This window comes from Temnothorax americanus, unplaced genomic scaffold, assembly GCF_048541705.1.
Source record: "Temnothorax americanus isolate GAGA-0224 unplaced genomic scaffold, ASM4854170v1 Scaffold15, whole genome shotgun sequence".
Classification (NCBI taxonomy): Eukaryota; Metazoa; Arthropoda; class Insecta; order Hymenoptera; family Formicidae; genus Temnothorax; species Temnothorax americanus.
Genome location: NW_027509286.1, coordinates 275,580 through 292,642, shown reverse-complemented (window position 1 = coordinate 292,642; position 17,063 = coordinate 275,580). Strand labels below are relative to the sequence as shown.

Genomic DNA, 17,063 nt, shown 5'->3' with positions numbered 1-17,063 from the left:
AAATACTATACCGTCTAAGGAAACGCGTTGGAAACTTTTTTGAGATACGAAAAACATCTCTTCCAGTTCATACAATGTTGCGTGGAGTTCAGGAAATCGTAAAACCGTACACCGGAATAACGAAGAAAGATTATTTGCACTTTATTTATGTATATCAAAATATAGTATGTATTCGTACCTTCGAGTTGCATGAAATCACCGCGATATAACATTCTCAAAGGTAAATCTGTAAATACATACTAGGACATCTAACCGTAAAAATTACATTTTTCTTTTATTAATATTATAATTTGCAAAACAATACTTCGCATGTGTCCTCCCATTTCACATATACAATATTTATATTTTATAAAATATCACTCTATCAAAAATATCAATCTTTTTTTTTTTTTTTTTTAGGATTGATTTATGAACGTAGAAAATACTTTATACATAATGCATAAAACAATGTATTAATACAGATGCCGATAAGATGTACAATAGACAAATACATTTCCATCAATTTCGTACTTCTGTTAAATTGCGTCATATAAAAATGTCTTTTAAGGGACAAACGTTTTATGGAATACTTAATGAATACAGGATGATTCTTAATTGTGTATCAATGCTTCAGGCAGTGAATTTAAAAGTTTCAATGAAAATAAGTCGTTTAAGCTTTATTTTCTCAATTACAATAAATCAAAGGGAATTTTCAAAGTATGTGCGTGTACTCGAAAAATGAAGCCTAAACGATTTATATTTATATATTCTTTACTTTTTTTCTAAATTCATCCCTGAAGCATTGATAGAATTACGACATGTAAGAAACATCCTGTGTATGTGTGCGTTTCCATATAGTACCAATATGTAATACATTGTGCGAATTATTTATATTATCATTATAAAAAAGTGAACAAAACGTTATTGTAATACTTAAAGTTTCTGTTTTTTTCACTACAGTTATATAGAATTGATATGTAAACTTTCTTTGCAATATGCATAAAAAAATTAGTTTTTTATGTACTGTCACTCTCGTTTAATAATATGAATTGCTAAAATATGCTAGAAGCGATTTTTTTAATATCTTAATCTGCATTTAGATATAAATTTATCTAAATATACATTTCCAACAAAAATAGGTCTTGTGAAAATTGATTTAATTTACAACTATTTATCAATCCACGAACCAAAAAAGGTTTTGTATATTTCATCAATCCCTTATTATTAAGTGTGTAGCACACAAAAAAATTAATTTATTTTGATTTATATTGTAAGAAAAATATTCTTAAAAATGATTTTTTTAAATCATATCTTGACATTATAATTCAATATAACTACTATAAGAAAAGAGATGCTTTAAAGTTACCACAAATTTACTGCAGCATTTGCAATTATTATGATTATTAACATGTCTCGGAAATTTTACAAGATAATTTTCCTTTTTAACAGTGTTGACAAATTTGCCATGCAAATTTATTGAAATGTTAAAATGGTCTCTTATCTATATTAGAACTTGTTGACTATTTTATGATAACCATAATATGACTATAAATTACTTTTAAGGAAAGGCTTGAGGTATTTATGGAAGGATTGATTGACACTCTCCTGATTTAAAGGACTTTTCATCGCTTCATCAAAGAGACGCTGATACACATTGCCGTCATATGCGCCAAGCGCGGATGAGAGGATCTCGTCGCGAATATCGAATCCATCGACGATACCGACAGCATTTGGGCGGATTGCAGCGAGCATCTCTTCGAAGCGCGTTTGGAGCGCCGGAACATCTTCGTTATTTAGACAGGAAAACTGTTACAAAATGCATCGTGTTAATGAAGTGACTTGATACTTATCGAAATTATGATGGTAATTTTAATTTTAAACAAGCATGTGGTACTAACGCGAAGGAAGTCTCCGAGGCGTTGCAGTACCCAATATATCGAGTACAATTCACAAAGCTGCATTAAAACTTCGCGAAGCTGCTTGGACACGGATGTCAATCCTCTGACATTCTCAGCAAATCGCATCACTAGGAAAGCTCGGCAATGCGATTCTGCGCAATGCGCTAATTCAATGCTAGTTTGATTCCACGCTTCTTCTGGTGACGCACCACTACGTATTCTACGGTCCATGTTTTCCGTCGCCAGACGAATTTTACTATAAAAACATTTATAAATTATAGATTGATAAATTATAGATGTTGCAATGCTCCGTTTTGCAATCATTACCAAGTTTTTATATGTAAATATCGATTTTCTTTGTGCATATATGTATTTATATATATTTACCCTGCGGCAACTGCTTGATGCGCTTGCACGATACACGTTAAAGTATTTTTCCAAGGACGCTGTTTTACTCCACGTGAAAGAACAACTAAATATTCGACGGTCGGAGGTAGCGGTTCACCGCCAACAGCTTGTCTCCAAGCTTTCACCAGATATCTAGCCGTTTGCAATAGCAGAACCGTGTTTTCGCCTTCGTAAGTGCAAGTAGCAGTCACTAAACCATAAATTGCCGGTAAGTTGCTTGCATCCATATAACCGTGTCCACCACACGCCAATCGTAATTGCTCAATGCCAGTAGCTCCGTCCGATGATGCAACTGCCTTTAGACAACATGCCAGCGCGTGCAGCTGAAAAATATAATTTTATTTTTCTAATAATAACGAAAATTATTAAATTCTAAATCAATCTTTTCATTACACGGAATTTAAGACAGCAATTATTTTCTATACAATTTCTATTTTTATAATAATGTATTTTGGCATACCTCAGGTAATCTCTCTAGCTCTCCCTGATCTAATTCAGCTGTCACATTATTATACATCTCCCAAATCCATTCGGCGCACATTCGAAATGCGAAACACGCAGCAAGATTGGGAAACAATTTGTATTGTTGCGTAACATAATTCATAATTTGCGATTCGGGCTCGCTGGAATAAATTAAAAACATTTTAAAGTTATACATTAAGATATACTTTCATGAAAAATTATTCCAACAAATCTATCACAGATAATGAAATGTACATGTATATTGGCATTTATATTGGCTAACAGAAAAAGAAACAAGAAAATGTATTCAAGATTACTATCAGAATTGTAAAAACAAAACAGTCTATAAACAAAATATATTCAAATTTAAGCTATTTGCCAAAGAGAGTCTGAATAATGAAATTATTAGTCTAATCCATCTTTAACCGACCTTCAGACTGAGCGAAAAACAAAAGATAGTAAAGCAAATCCAATACGATTCGTACGAAACTTTATGTCTTCATTATGTGCTTCGAAATCGAGCAATACGTCAAAAAATGTAACAGCATAAAATAGCATAAAGATAAACTTTTTAAATTGATTATAGATTTTATTTTAATTTATTCTTGTATCACGTACTCGGGCTTTATCTGACTCTGACATCTTACTGCACTGTATCTAATAGCTATTGTCACCGCCTTCGATAGGTAGTTAGAAATATCGCGTACTAATACCACTCGAACGAACATCATTGTACCATAGGTCAGTTTATCACTAGGCGCTTTCACGTAAGTTCCATCCTCCAATACCTGAAAATATCGGATAATTAGACCTTTAAACTTCTCCATTAGACTTGTCATTAAATAACCAATCGTGAAAGCCTCGCCTTCTCTCTCTGTTCCTATTACCTGAGAATTTTTCATCAGCATGTGCTCGCGCGGTATTCTAACGTTCTCAAAACCGAGAAAGCCATTATTAGTTGCATTCATTCCTAACTTGGTACCAATTTCCCCAATCTTTATACCTGAGAATGAAGGTGAATCTTTTAACACGAATCTTTTTTGTCGTTCGTAAACGCGATGAATTTAGCGAAAGATGTAAAGTTTACTTGTAAGATACGTTTATGATTTCACGCACCTGGTAAAGGTTCATGAGTATTCTCGTCCCTAAGTTGCACAATAAAAGCATGGATACCTCTGCACTCTCCTTTCGTATATAATTGTGCGACGACAATCGCATAATTTGCCGTTTGACCCACTGAAAGTATTTTCTTTTCTATGAGCCTGAAGAGTGAGATTCGAATATATGTTATTTTGAACAAAAATACTTACAACCACCAGGCCACCACTTGTACGATGTCAAAGTCGGGCTATTTAATACAAATTCTCCGGTCTCAGGATCGTAAGTCGCTGTAGTTTCTAAACCTCTAATAAACGTGCCATGACCAAGCTCCGTCTAAGAACACATTTTTTTATTATTCCAAAAATAAGTTAGAATTAAAGATATATATATATACATATTGAAAATTATAAATCACAAGTTTGTGATTAGTAAGAAACATACTTGGGCATAAGTACCAATGAGATTACAGCTCCAAGCCCTGGATATCCAGTATCCTTGCTGTTCGACAGTGCCTTGTCCCATAATAGCCGGTATGAACATCACGTAGTGCAGCGTCAGCGGATTACCGTCCTTCAATATCGCCGAGCCTAACATGCCTCCTAAAATTTGTCTACAGAGCACCACAAATGCTTTTGTCAAATGCTTTTTTAGATTTTTTTTAAATATTTTTCCTCGCATGGAATATTAAACTTTGAATGAAATTAAATATTATCTCGATTAAATAATATATTTATAAATAATAATCTTACTTGGAGAGAGAGTGAATTTTTGTTATAAAACATTAAACTTGAAACATTATGTTTAATATACCAGTTTCTTCATAGTGTAACGACATAAAACATATTATTACGTGTTTAAATATCTTACGAGAAAACGTCCATGCCACCTTTCCCTGAGTCGTGTAATTGTTGCACTTTCTGTAATACTCGGCATCCTTTCATTATCGCATCCTCATAAATTTCCTTGTGACTCTTGTATTTTGCAGGAATTCTATCATGTAGAAGCGGATCGCTTAGAAAGAAGTTTTCTGCAAATAATAAACTCGAATTACTATATGAAAATTAATAAATTTTCATATTAACGAATGCAAATGTGATAACAACACGAGCTATGCAAATTCAATCAATATACGCTAAATATAAATAATTAAATTAAGTAATAGCTAAATAATCAGATTGAAGGTTGAATAAATGATTTTGAATGATATCAAATCAAATGAAGGAGGTCGGTTGCTCAAATCAATGCGATAAAAATTACTTAAAATTTATGTAGGATATTCGTCTATGCCCTATGGGAATCTGTCGTCCATGCCAAAATTGAACACAATTGCCTGCATGGTTGTCAAGTAATTAATTATTGAAGTTATACTCTTATCTCTCTCTTATACACGGGCGACATAGCAAAAATGCTGCGACACCTGTAATGTAACTCTCAAAAGTATATTAAAAATGATGAGAATTTAATGAAAATACCTAGGTACAAATAATTCTTTACATATTTAGAAAGGACTTTTATGAAGACTGAAATGATTTGTCTACATAGTTATCAAGAACGTGTAAAAATAAAACAGCTTATTGCCACAACGTGGATAATAACGTATTTAGATTTCAAATTGTACAAACAACGATTTAAAACCTTAAGAAACAGCTTATTAAAAATTCCACATATTTATTTGCTAAAACTTATTTATTTTACGCGACGAAAACACACCTGTAGGCTTTTCTCTGCCCCGCAACGTGACGGCAACCAACCTCCTTAAATCCTAAATTATTAAATTAAATTTCTTCATAAAGCCGCTTTTTCGCGTGACTATAGAGTATAGAAATAATTTCGAATTAAAATTTCTCGATAAACTAGGGTGCCGCTTTCTGAAGCTGATCTCTACACCGATGTCTCATCGAAAGTTGCGCAACCAGTTTCCGATTCGACGAACTCGACATGAGTATTATATAGAGATCTGCCCTTTGCGATCTTCTTGAATTATACAATCGTAAAATCATTGACACAAATTATTGGACATACATACATTTCCTTTATTATTCGTGAATTAACGATTTGATATAGATAAATGCTAATTTATTTTTCGTCCATTATATAGATCAACGGTTTTAGGGCAGCGTTTAATTAAAGATAACATTTGGAAAGCATTTCTCAATACGTCGACATTAAAAGTTGTCTCGCTGTGGCTTAAAATTAAAATGATCTCCGTCAACGAAAGACGATGCAAGAAATATTGCCACTTTCCAACGACTCGATCTAGTTGCCAGTGATATCGGAATAACAACTTCTTCCCGCAAGTCATCCGAGTATCTAGTATCTAGTCTATACGTGGAAATATGACGTTTGTGTATATAGGTATTTAATCTCGCGTTGAACATTGAACCGAATAGCTGCGCATATTTTGTACGAAGGTGTTTTTCCGCATATTTATGGCTCTTATCAATTCATATAAAAAAAACACGATTTAACAGCTTTGCTTGATGTATCTTATCATAGCTCTTATTTTTTTTTACGTGATCAATTTTAATCTCAAGCAACATATTCTAGTATTTTATATATACATATATTACATAATACTAAGTACACGAATATTATCAATATATCAAATGAAAAAATGTGAGTTTATTATCACAAGTGTCATTTGACGCTCTCTCTCTCTCTCTCTCTGTTCGCGACAATGATAAAATATTATCAGAATTAATTAGACAAATGACTGTCAATGAGGAAAAAAACTGATATTCTTATTTACATTTAAATGATATTCTTATTCTCACATCTTTGTACAATACAAAACACTCGACAAACTGATTGACGACAACAATAATAATTCTTATCACTATTATACATTTTTACTGAAAACAATATTGAAGTAAATAATATTGCGTGCAGCCAACAAATGTTAACATGGCTACGTAAATAAATGACGTAAACAATTAACATGCATGACTATGTAAATGACTCGTTAACACGACTGAAAAATTATCTGATAAATAGCCTTTAATTACAACTTACAAGACAATACGAAAACAGTTACGTGCGTTTACTTTGACGCAAGTAGCAAAAAAGAATACATAAAGATATTCACTACCATCTTAGATGTGACATCAGAAGCGAGAAAATATGCATTAAAATTCTTGCTAAATATATTAAAATAAGTTGGAAATAAGTTTTAATAAAACAACACTTACAATCGATAGAACCGATTTGGAAAACTTACCAAAAACTCACTCTCCTTTTATTTTATTAATTCTTTAGGCTCCTGCTTACTCGCCGCTTCTATACTTGATCGATAACGTCAGAAGCGAGAAATCGCATGGCAAAAGTTTTTTCGGTTTTACGTTGAAATAAAAAGATATATCAGCATATCTGTATAAAATGTACCAAACATTTTCCTTTGGCTGTAATAATCACTAAATAGCCATAAAATTAACGTGAAATGCATTCTATCTTTTTAACCCGTCTTCTTTCATTTTTCATCTTGACAGCTATTTATTCATTATTTATTAAAACCAAAGGAAAGTGTTCGGTATATTTTACAAATGTGCCGAATCGTTTACAATTGCGTTTTATGGATATATCTCTTTTTTCATTTCAACGTAAAACTGCAAAAGTTTTTGGCACGCGATTTCTCACTTCTGATCAAGGAACTCGATGAAAATTCAAGATCATATATTCTGTATTCTTTTTCAAAGTTCGGAGCTAAATTTCAGAGATCGATTTACAATTTAGATAAAAAAAAAAGTTATCAATTTTTGAATATATCCGAGTTTTATAGAGAAAAAGTGTAAACGTTAAAAAATGCTACCAATATAATGATATTTTACATACGAGTAGATCATCGACAAACAGAAATATAACAAAATTTGAAACAACTTATAAAAATTGTTTTCGAGATTTTTTTTATAGTAGTAACAGTTATTTACTGCAGTTAAAAAAATCTACGTCTTTTACATTCTACTATTATAGATTCGCCGTAACTATTTATTATAAATCGACCCCAAGCTATATATATCGATCAAGCCTACTTAGAACTTGATCCGTTCAATCTTTAAGACATCTCGAGTACTCGCAACTCGTTGCGTCGCGCAAATGAGTCACGGTCGGTCTCGCTTCGCGCGTAGGTACTTGGCGGCGCGAGACACTGCCGTGTCTCTTGATATACATTTTGTCTTTGGATCCCTGGAGAATTAATATCGGCGTTTTTAATATTTCTTGCATAGTTTTGTTTGACGAACGGTGCCTCCAGAACATTCTTAAGGAGATTGATTGCCGGCACGTTGCGGCAGAGGGGAAAGTCTATAGGTGTGATTTCGTTGTGTGAAATAAACGAGTTTTAGCAGATGAATAAGTGGAATGAATTTAATTAGCTGTTTCCTAAGGTTTTGAATTATTGTTTGTATAATTTAAACGCAAATACCACGTTGAAATATGGCGATATGCTGTTTTATTTTTTATACAATTTCTTGACCTTTGATCAGTTGTATAAAGTCCTTTCTAAATATGTAAAAAAATTATTTGCACCTATTTTCATTAAATTCTCACTCATTTTTAATATGCTTCCGAGAGTTACATTACAGATGTGTAACATTTTTGCTATATCGCCCGCGTATAAAGCCTTGTGTCCAGAGCTAGAAATCGCTCCGAGATCTCTAAACTAAATAAAAAAATAAAATAAAATAAAAATACGTGTATTATATTAAGTAAATAAAAGCTCTTGGCTACAATATAAATAGATAATTTTTTTTCAATTGCGAGAAATCGAAAGAGTGCTCGGTAAGGTATAAACTTTTGCGCCTTTCACACTTTTACCTACTAATTCCTAGGAAACCATAGAAAGTTGTGCGTACACGCCTTTCTATCCATAAAAAAATCCTTCATAAACGGAGTAGTTTTTAAAAGAGAATTATTCCTCGTAATTTACGATAACGAATTTCCTTTCTGTTTCGTTTCAAGATAAAATTGACCGCTGTTCAGTTACATCCGGTTACAATCAAGTTACGCGTTTATCCTTCTTGCTTTTTCCCGTGGTAAATAAAAAATGCGTCGGGACAAGTAACGCGCGCAACAAGCAACAAATCAACGCGAGAATAAATGTAACATAAATCCAACTTCTACGAGATAAATAGACGCGAGGCGGGAGTTGATAGGTAAGATCCAGCTCCCTTATCGCGAAGTGAGTAATAATATGGTTGATAAACAGAAAAACAGAGCGATCGAGTTGGGCGTTGACATTTCGCGCGCAGTTTCTCGCGGCAGAGGGAAGAGGCGAGCGAGAGAGAGAGAGAGAGAGAGCGCAGTGAGTCCTTGCTTTGCTCCACGTTCCACGCTCCACGCCGATGCGCGAGCTAAGCGCACGATGACCGATGACCGCAACCGCAACGCGCGTGCGAATTAAATGACAACGAACAACGAACCTAGCTCGCGCCGATGCGACGTCTTCTCCGCGCCGCCGTCCCAGAAACCCGTCAGCTCCATGGGATCGAAGCTGCATCTCTCGCGCTCGCGCCGCAGATCCGCGTTGATCGTCACCATCGTTCGCTAGTCGAGACCGGAGGGAAGAGCTCGTCACCGCGTTCCAGAGCATCTGCCGAGCAACGACCGAGTTGTTGGCCGCCGAACGCCGAACTGCCCGGTTTTGCCCACCGCTACGTACCGGCCGATTCTCCCACGCGATCGCGTCGTCGTAAATCGCAATCTCGCAATCAGAATTGATGACAGATGCACCACCACCACCACCACCACCACCACGCACCGCTACACTAGCCGCCAGCCGCCACTGGAGCACAGGACACAGGACCACAGGAGCGTATAGCGTATGCCGCGTATACGGTATACGGTGGTGCGGTGCGATCATCCGTACCTCCGTGCCTCCGTCGGCGCTTTTGATGTAATTTCGGTCGGAGCCAAATCGGAGAGCGCACGCGCGCAGCGAGTGACGCGAGCAGTGCCGTCATCTAGAGACGTTTATCGATATTATCGAAATTGTCGAATGTTCGAATCAATTTCGATATGAAAATATTCGATGTATGAAAATATTGAATATATAGAAAAAATATAAAATTAAATAAATATTTTTTAACTATATATTTCATATTAAAAAGTATGTATTTTAGAGACATAGGTATTTTAAGCCCTAAAGCGATAAGAAATGGATCGATCACGATCGATCGTACTACCGCAATCATAAATCTTTTTTCGATATCTCTCGACATCGATCTCTATGAATAATTTATCTCTCCATCCGTATTCTTTTTTTCTCCTTCCGATAAAAGATTAACAACGGTCGATCTTGTAGAACTTGCGTGACCGCTGAAATTTGAGCTTTGAGCGACATGCTATAGTTAGTTCGCTCATTACTCATTAGGTATAAAACGAAGATAGACTAAGCAAATAGTGCTAATATTAGTGCGCTCCGCGAACGCGCCCAAAGTATATTCATCTTCATCTTATTGTTAGATGAAAAATCATGTCATCTTGTCTAAAAATTATTTAATTAAGATAGCAAGACTTTCATTCTTTCTGCTAATATTTCTTTACCGCCGTTCAAATAAAATTAGATTCCAGAACGTTATACGTATAAAGTTGTGTAAAAACAGCTATTTTCCATGATAAAAAAATTTATCACATTTTCTCAGAATTATATATAGGTATGTAAGAATTGGGACTTGTGAAAAATTCTTTAAAAAGTACATAAAATTTCTCTGATACTTTCAGAAATAATACAGGATCGCAACAAAAAATTTTCAAAATCAATTGGGGTATTCGAATCCTTATTATATAATAGATTTTGGATTTCTGAATCTGAATTTATAAACCGTTTTGCTCTACCGCACGTTTATATAGTTTCTTAGATAATTTAGAATATAATAACGGAAAATCTGTGAAAATTGAAAGAAACATTTGAAGAAAGAGCAAAAGTATGACATACCTATATCAAAATGCAGTCGCAGAAGTAGTTTAAATATATTTTAGTAAGTTTAATAAAGTGCAAGAAAAATTTTATCTTACTGCTCTGTAGTTAGGTATATAATTGCCTAACATGTTGTAAAACCACGGTCTTATAAGACCGTGTGTAAAACAAATTGATGTAAAGTAACCGCAATTTATTAGACGTTAGACAAAACATTCGAAAAACTTTTATTTTTGAGAAATAAAAACTTAAAATAAAATTGTGCGAGTACTGTTTTGATATCTCTTTTATAATCTGCGTAACTCTTTTTATAAATTTTTATAAATAGTCTCATAAATACAAAATTATCTAAACATTATCGCGATATCTAGATAAATTTGTCTAGATAAATCGCGATAATTACCTCAACGTTCGTCTAGATTAATTTGAAACAGTCATCGTCTGGATATCATCTTTATCTCATCTAAGACGAATTTACGGATTTTCATCTCATCTTCATCTCCGATTATTTTAAAATCGTCTCTACGGTAATATGTTTCCAAATTTTCAACTTCAAATATAAATAAGTATTTAAAAGAGAGAAGCTAGATGGAGCAACTGGGCCACTGGGCGATTGGCGATTTATTTATCTCACAATCTCGCATATGTACATACTCTTCATTTTAACCAATAAGGTGAATAAGGGATAGTCGCGGCACCGTACGATCTGTACATACGGTACTATATTATTCAGATGAGACTCGCAGAATGTTGCAGAATGTCTCTGCTAATACGAAGATGCAAATTCGACGATTATTGGCGATACCCGAAGCTCGTAAATCGGATAAAGTTTCACGAGCCGCACGCTTGGTCGTTGACCAACTTGATTCGGAGTTGGAGAAACTTTTGCAACGCGCGGGCAAAACCGAATATTTTGGACGATAGAACTAAAAAGTTTTTAGATTATCTCGCGAACGAGTACAAAAACAAATCTTGGAGGAACAATAACTTAATCGATTTTGTCGATTTAAATGCTTCCGGTGGTTTATTGAGCAAACGAGTGCAGCTCGTAGAAAATATTCAGAATTTGCATGATTTAGGTAAACCGAGTGCTTACGCTCGTTACGACGATCGACGTAATAATTTGTAACGATAAATTTCTTTTTGTAGGACAGCGGGACATAGAGATGAAAGAATTAGCGGAGGAGGAAGAAGCGTTGTACAAAGAGCAACTAAATGAACTCGACGAGAGATTATTGAACGTAATACTGGCAAACGTGTACAAAGATTCGTACGACAACATCATCGTCGAAATAACGGCGGGTGTCGGTGGCCAGGAAGCAATGCTGTTCGCCAAGGACTTGTATCATATGTACATAGGCTACGCCAAGTATCTAAATTTGGATTACGAGGTGATCGACATAGAGATGAGCGATAACAAGGGCATTAGGCACGCCAGTATTATGATATCTGGCGATCAAGCCGACAAGTTCCAACACGAGGGCGGTGTACACAGAGTCCAGCGAGTACCAGCCACGGAAAGAATGGGCCGAGTACATACCAGTACCGCCTCGGTTGCAATTTTGCCGGTGCCATCGGAGATACAGATTGCGATCAACGAGAAAGATTTGAAAGTAGAGACAAAACGAGCGTCCGGCGCAGGTGGTCAACATGTGAACACCACCGATTCCGCGGTGAGGGTAACGCATCTGCCAAGCGGGCTGAGCGTTACCTGTCAGGTAGACAGATCGCAAGATAAGAATAAAAAGATGGCTATGAACAAACTGAAGAGTATCCTGTACGAGCAGCAATTGAACAAGCAATCGTCATTCACGAGCGAGCTGCGGCAAAAGCAAATGGGAATGGGATACAGGAACGAAAAGATTAGAACGTACAATTATAATCAGGATCGCGTGACCGATCACAGACTGGGTCAGAACGGGACTCTCTACAACTTGCCGGAGTTTATGCAGGGTGGAGCGGCTCTAGAGGAATTGGAGGACAAATTATATAATCACGTACGGATGAAAACTCTGCTCGAAATAGTCAAAAAGCTTGAGACGCGATCAAAGTGATGCTAGTCTTTTCTAAAATTATCATTTTGATACAAAAGAGATTGTATATAAGGTTTACTTTATATAGGCAAGTTATTGTACAGAATAATTATTATAATCGAATATATATATATATATATATATGTATAGATAACACATCTCATTGAGTTTGACGACGGAGATATAATCATCTTTCACTTTGGTAGTAACACAGATTTAATAACTTTTATACAAACATTCATACATGTATGTGTAAAAGTTATATATGTATATGTCTCTGCCGAATATTTGTTAATAAACATATAGGACTTTGCATTAATTTTTTTTATCTTAATTACGTATCTTATAATTACTATAAAGCAACTTTAAATATCTCATTAAATACAAAAGTACAAATACAGTAATATACAAAATCCATACGTTCATAATTTCGTCTCTGGATCGATTCTTTTTCTTAAGAGCTTAACTCATAAAAATTATGAAAAGGTCTTCATCACTGGATATATGCATACTTCTTTTATATTTGGATTCCGTATGCCTTGTCTTCAGCCAGGCCTAAGTAGATTGCGCACACTTGACGTATGACGCTTCTATATCTCAAGAGCCTTTTCAGCATGTAGCACGGTAATGATCCCACCAAAAATTCTATTACTCCTTTATTTAAATAATCTAAACTTATTTATACTTAATTTTTAAATAGGGACTTTTGTACTTGTGCAGATATGCGAATTTTGAAGTACTTATCAGAGGTTCATCCCACCCTCTTTCTTTGTTTCGTCATTCATGAAATTTACTTTCTCATCCTTTTCATTTTCTAGTTAAACAGAAATATTTATATAATTATTATAATTGTTTGAATATTAACTTCAGAAAATAAAATTTATCTTAATACCTTTCACATCTGATTTTATATCGTCTTCTTTCTTTAGATTAATGTTCATAAGACGCATATCCATTTCTTGACTTTTTTCCAAACGTAATCGCTTCGTAGACCCCTTTAACATAAAAAAATGTCAAAGCTCGCAATATCTACATTATATGCCTTCCGTGATGCATTTTTAAAAGAAGCGATTAAGTATCGGACACAGATTAGTATAAAGATTATTACCTTGTACAATCTGTTATCTCTTCGCCCACCTTCACCTTCATCTTCACTATCGCTGTACTCGTTCTCACGTTGTATCCTCTTATCTAAATCACGTTGAGGCAGTCTCTCGTCGAGTTTTATCTTTTCTTCAATTTCCGCATCATCAATAATGGCACCATCCTCTGGTATTGCCTGAACTTGTACGCCAGGTGCGTGAGGTAGCATTCTCAGGTTTTCAAACAGCCTCGTTCTATGATTATTAAAAGCGATTATGAATTACTGTTTATTCACAATACATACCTATAAAAGTAACAGAGAAACAAACTACACACAGAAGTGGAAAGCTTACTTAATTTTGTCGAGATATTCAGGAGTATTTTGATTTGTCATATTTGAAGGACTAATATGTAGTTTAAAATCAGGGCCGAAATATTCAAAGTAATCGTTGTATGGAAGCTCGTTAGCGATTTCACTTCCGAGAGCCACCGATGTCTCATATGTCCAACATCTGGACACATTTCTGATGGTATAACCACCACCTCCCACCATCAGAAAAGGTAAATTATATCTCTTCACAAACTCTACGCATTTGCCGTGACCCCTCACAGTTAAATTGAAGCATCCTAATCGGTCGCCTGCATTGATTAATATTTGCGTTAAAAGTTGTGCAATTTTATTGCGAAGAAAAATCCTTACCTGTCAGGGAGTCTGCACCACACTGTAAAACAACGGCGGAGGGTTGAAATGTCTCCATCACTTTAGAGATGATGGGAACGAATATTGATTCGTAGCTTTCATCATCCATACCATCTCTTAAAGGTATATTAACTGCATAGTACTTTCCCTGTTAGTAATGAGAAAAAAATCGCGTTTATTAATATATAATGCTTTAGAGATATTTCTTAGATAAATAAGTGAAATTATGAATATTGTTGTATTTTGATACATTTTGTTTACCTTTCCTGCTCCTATATCGCGAAGATCTCCCGTTCCAGGGAAATACTCGCCGTACTTGTGAAATGAGACCGTCATCACTCTATCCGTTGTGTAAAAAGCTTCCTCTACGCCATCGCCATGATGAACGTCGATGTCGATGTACAAGACTCTCTGATGATATTTGAGCAATTCCAAAATTCCAAGCACAATATCATTTACGTAACAAAAGCCAGAAGCTTCGCTCTTCTTTGCATGATGTAAGCCACCGCCCCAATTGATGCAGATTTCCGAGGCTTGCTTGTTGAGCTTTACAGCAGCAGCTACAGATCCACCAGCAGATAATTGACAAAATTCGTACAAGCCATCGAAAACAGGGCAGTCTTCTCCAACGTTAACTATCACCCACAAAAGAAGGAATATTAACGTTTCGAAACATAAATTTCAATCAAACATAACCATTACTATTCGACAATAACGTCTCACATCGTTGCATTTGCTTGTTGTATTCTGCCATGTTGTCTGGGCGTATCGATCTGAGAAATCTGATGTAATCGTCACTATGGAATTTTGTCATTTCTTCTGCTGTAGCTTTATGTGGTCGCTAGACAATAATAAAACATAAATGGTTTACAATAACCGTATTCCAACTAAATGTATTTTGATAAAAAAGACTGTAAATAAATGAAAGATGAATATACAAATGGGAAATAATCATTAAGAAGTTCTTACATATATCTCCATCTTCCTGTAAAGACCATAGTTCAAGAGTAGATTGTGCGTCATCCTTATACGATGCGGCTTCATAGGATGTCCTTGGCCATAATAATAATTCCCAATATCACCTGGACAAATTGAAAACATATATCTAAATAAATCAAGGCAGTATGTAAAAGAACCTCAAATTTGTCATTATCATCAATTGATGTGTTTCAGTGAAGACTACAGTATACCGGGGCACATTTGAGAATCTCTCGTAACTTTCTACAAAAACCGTACTAATTTCCACTGCGTTGGTCGAATTATCGATTTAACACGGAAAATATCTCTGGGGGACGTAAGATATATCGAGAAAAATAACTGCGTCAAAGTTTATCGTAGGAACACGATAATGCCAGAGTTTCTTGGGTACACGATAGTGATAGTAACCAAGACCGACTGACGCTACGGTCGTGCGATAGCACAGCTGAGAGTCTGTCGGCTTAACGACGTAAAAATCGTATTATCGGACGTAACGAGCATGCAAATCTTGGTTTACTGTGGCAGAAACAATAGTGCTTTGTCCAATACTTCGTATTTATCGTCGATTAAGCGGAAAATGGGCCGATCGGCGGCCAAATATCGAGCCAGATCAAACAGAGGCGGTGCACGAGTGTAAGTGGTGCAAACGCAACTCGATAAGCTTCCATCAATGTATGTCTCTACGTGCTTTTACAATGGCTTTCTCGATACTTACTATCATAGTAGTAGCAAACGCGTTTCTTGAACGGCTGCATGGCCATTTCTACGGGCTTGGCTCAGGTTAAAATCGGATAAAACACTTGGTGCGGAATTACACGAAGACCATGGCAGACCATGGGCAGTGGCTTGTATGTAGTATGTAGTATGTACTGGTAACTATTGGACTGCGTGTGTTCGAATTCACCTCGATTCGCTTGCACCCTAATGGCCGAGAGCAGGGCAGCAGGGGAAAAAACTCCCCCCTTTGAAAAACGCGAGTTTCAGCGACACCTGAGTCCTGAGTCGGAACTAAAATCGATCACGTGATAACCATGGTGATAACGTGGTAAAGAGCGCTAAATTCAAATCGTGAACAACTTTTCATTATTGATTTTTTTAAGATTAAAAAATTAATAACATAATCTCAATGTAATAAAAAAATTAAGGTTACAATTAACCAATATCAATATTACACGATATTAATCGATGACTGATGAAGAAGAAAAATATTAGAACTGCAATCGAGATTGTTATAGGGTCGTTGCTTTCTATTGCTGAACTGGCTGTATTGGTTCAGAGTTTATCTGTTTTTACTCCACATTGGAAGGAAAAGGATAAACTCTGAACTATAGTGCAGCCAGTTCAGCAATGAAAAACAGATCCATAGATTTTGTCACTGAATTGATTTCTTAATATAACAATCTCAAAGAGTGCGGAACGGAGAGGCGGCAGAGAAGCTATGAAAAATAGGACAAACCCTCGTGAAAAAATTTCTCATATTTTTTCAGAAATGTTGTAAGAGAATTGAGACT

The 17,063-nt window shown here is 35.4% G+C and overlaps 3 protein-coding genes across 4 annotated transcripts; 1 reads left to right on the top strand and 2 right to left on the bottom strand.

Moving 5' to 3' along the window:
- Positions 1-117: 117 nt before the first annotated feature.
- LOC143895035 (acyl-coenzyme A oxidase 1) lies at positions 118-9,642 on the bottom strand. The gene is made up of 11 exons (XM_077401804.1): positions 9,263-9,642; positions 4,716-4,875; positions 4,290-4,458; positions 4,058-4,181; positions 3,864-3,983; positions 3,635-3,750; positions 3,366-3,535; positions 2,746-2,908; positions 2,265-2,608; positions 1,878-2,133; positions 118-1,785 (listed from the first exon to the last, which is right to left on the bottom strand). Exons 1-11 carry the CDS (start codon positions 9,378-9,380, stop codon positions 1,525-1,527), a joined length of 2,001 nt encoding a protein of 666 aa, XP_077257930.1. The 5' UTR covers positions 9,381-9,642; the 3' UTR covers positions 118-1,524.
- Positions 9,643-11,398: 1,756 nt separating this feature from the next.
- Mrf1 (mitochondrial translation release factor 1) lies at positions 11,399-13,110 on the top strand. Its single transcript, XM_077401816.1, has 2 exons — positions 11,399-11,837; positions 11,908-13,110. The coding sequence occupies exons 1-2, from the start codon at positions 11,492-11,494 to the stop codon at positions 12,810-12,812; spliced, it is 1,251 nt and encodes a 416-aa protein (XP_077257942.1). The 5' UTR covers positions 11,399-11,491; the 3' UTR covers positions 12,813-13,110.
- Positions 12,851-16,487, bottom strand: LOC143895038 (histone deacetylase HDAC1-like). 2 transcript variants are annotated; one of them, XM_077401814.1, is made up of 9 exons: positions 16,268-16,487; positions 15,544-15,656; positions 15,298-15,415; positions 14,836-15,209; positions 14,575-14,722; positions 14,228-14,513; positions 13,900-14,128; positions 13,684-13,786; positions 12,851-13,605 (listed from the first exon to the last, which is right to left on the bottom strand). In XM_077401814.1, exons 1-9 carry the CDS (start codon positions 16,311-16,313, stop codon positions 13,535-13,537), a joined length of 1,488 nt encoding a protein of 495 aa, XP_077257940.1. In that variant the 5' UTR covers positions 16,314-16,487; the 3' UTR covers positions 12,851-13,534. The 2 variants fall into 2 exon arrangements, with proteins under 2 accessions (XP_077257940.1, XP_077257941.1); XM_077401815.1 differs by lacking the exon at positions 16,268-16,487 and adding an exon at positions 15,765-15,789.
- Between the last annotated feature and the right edge of the window lie 576 nt (positions 16,488-17,063).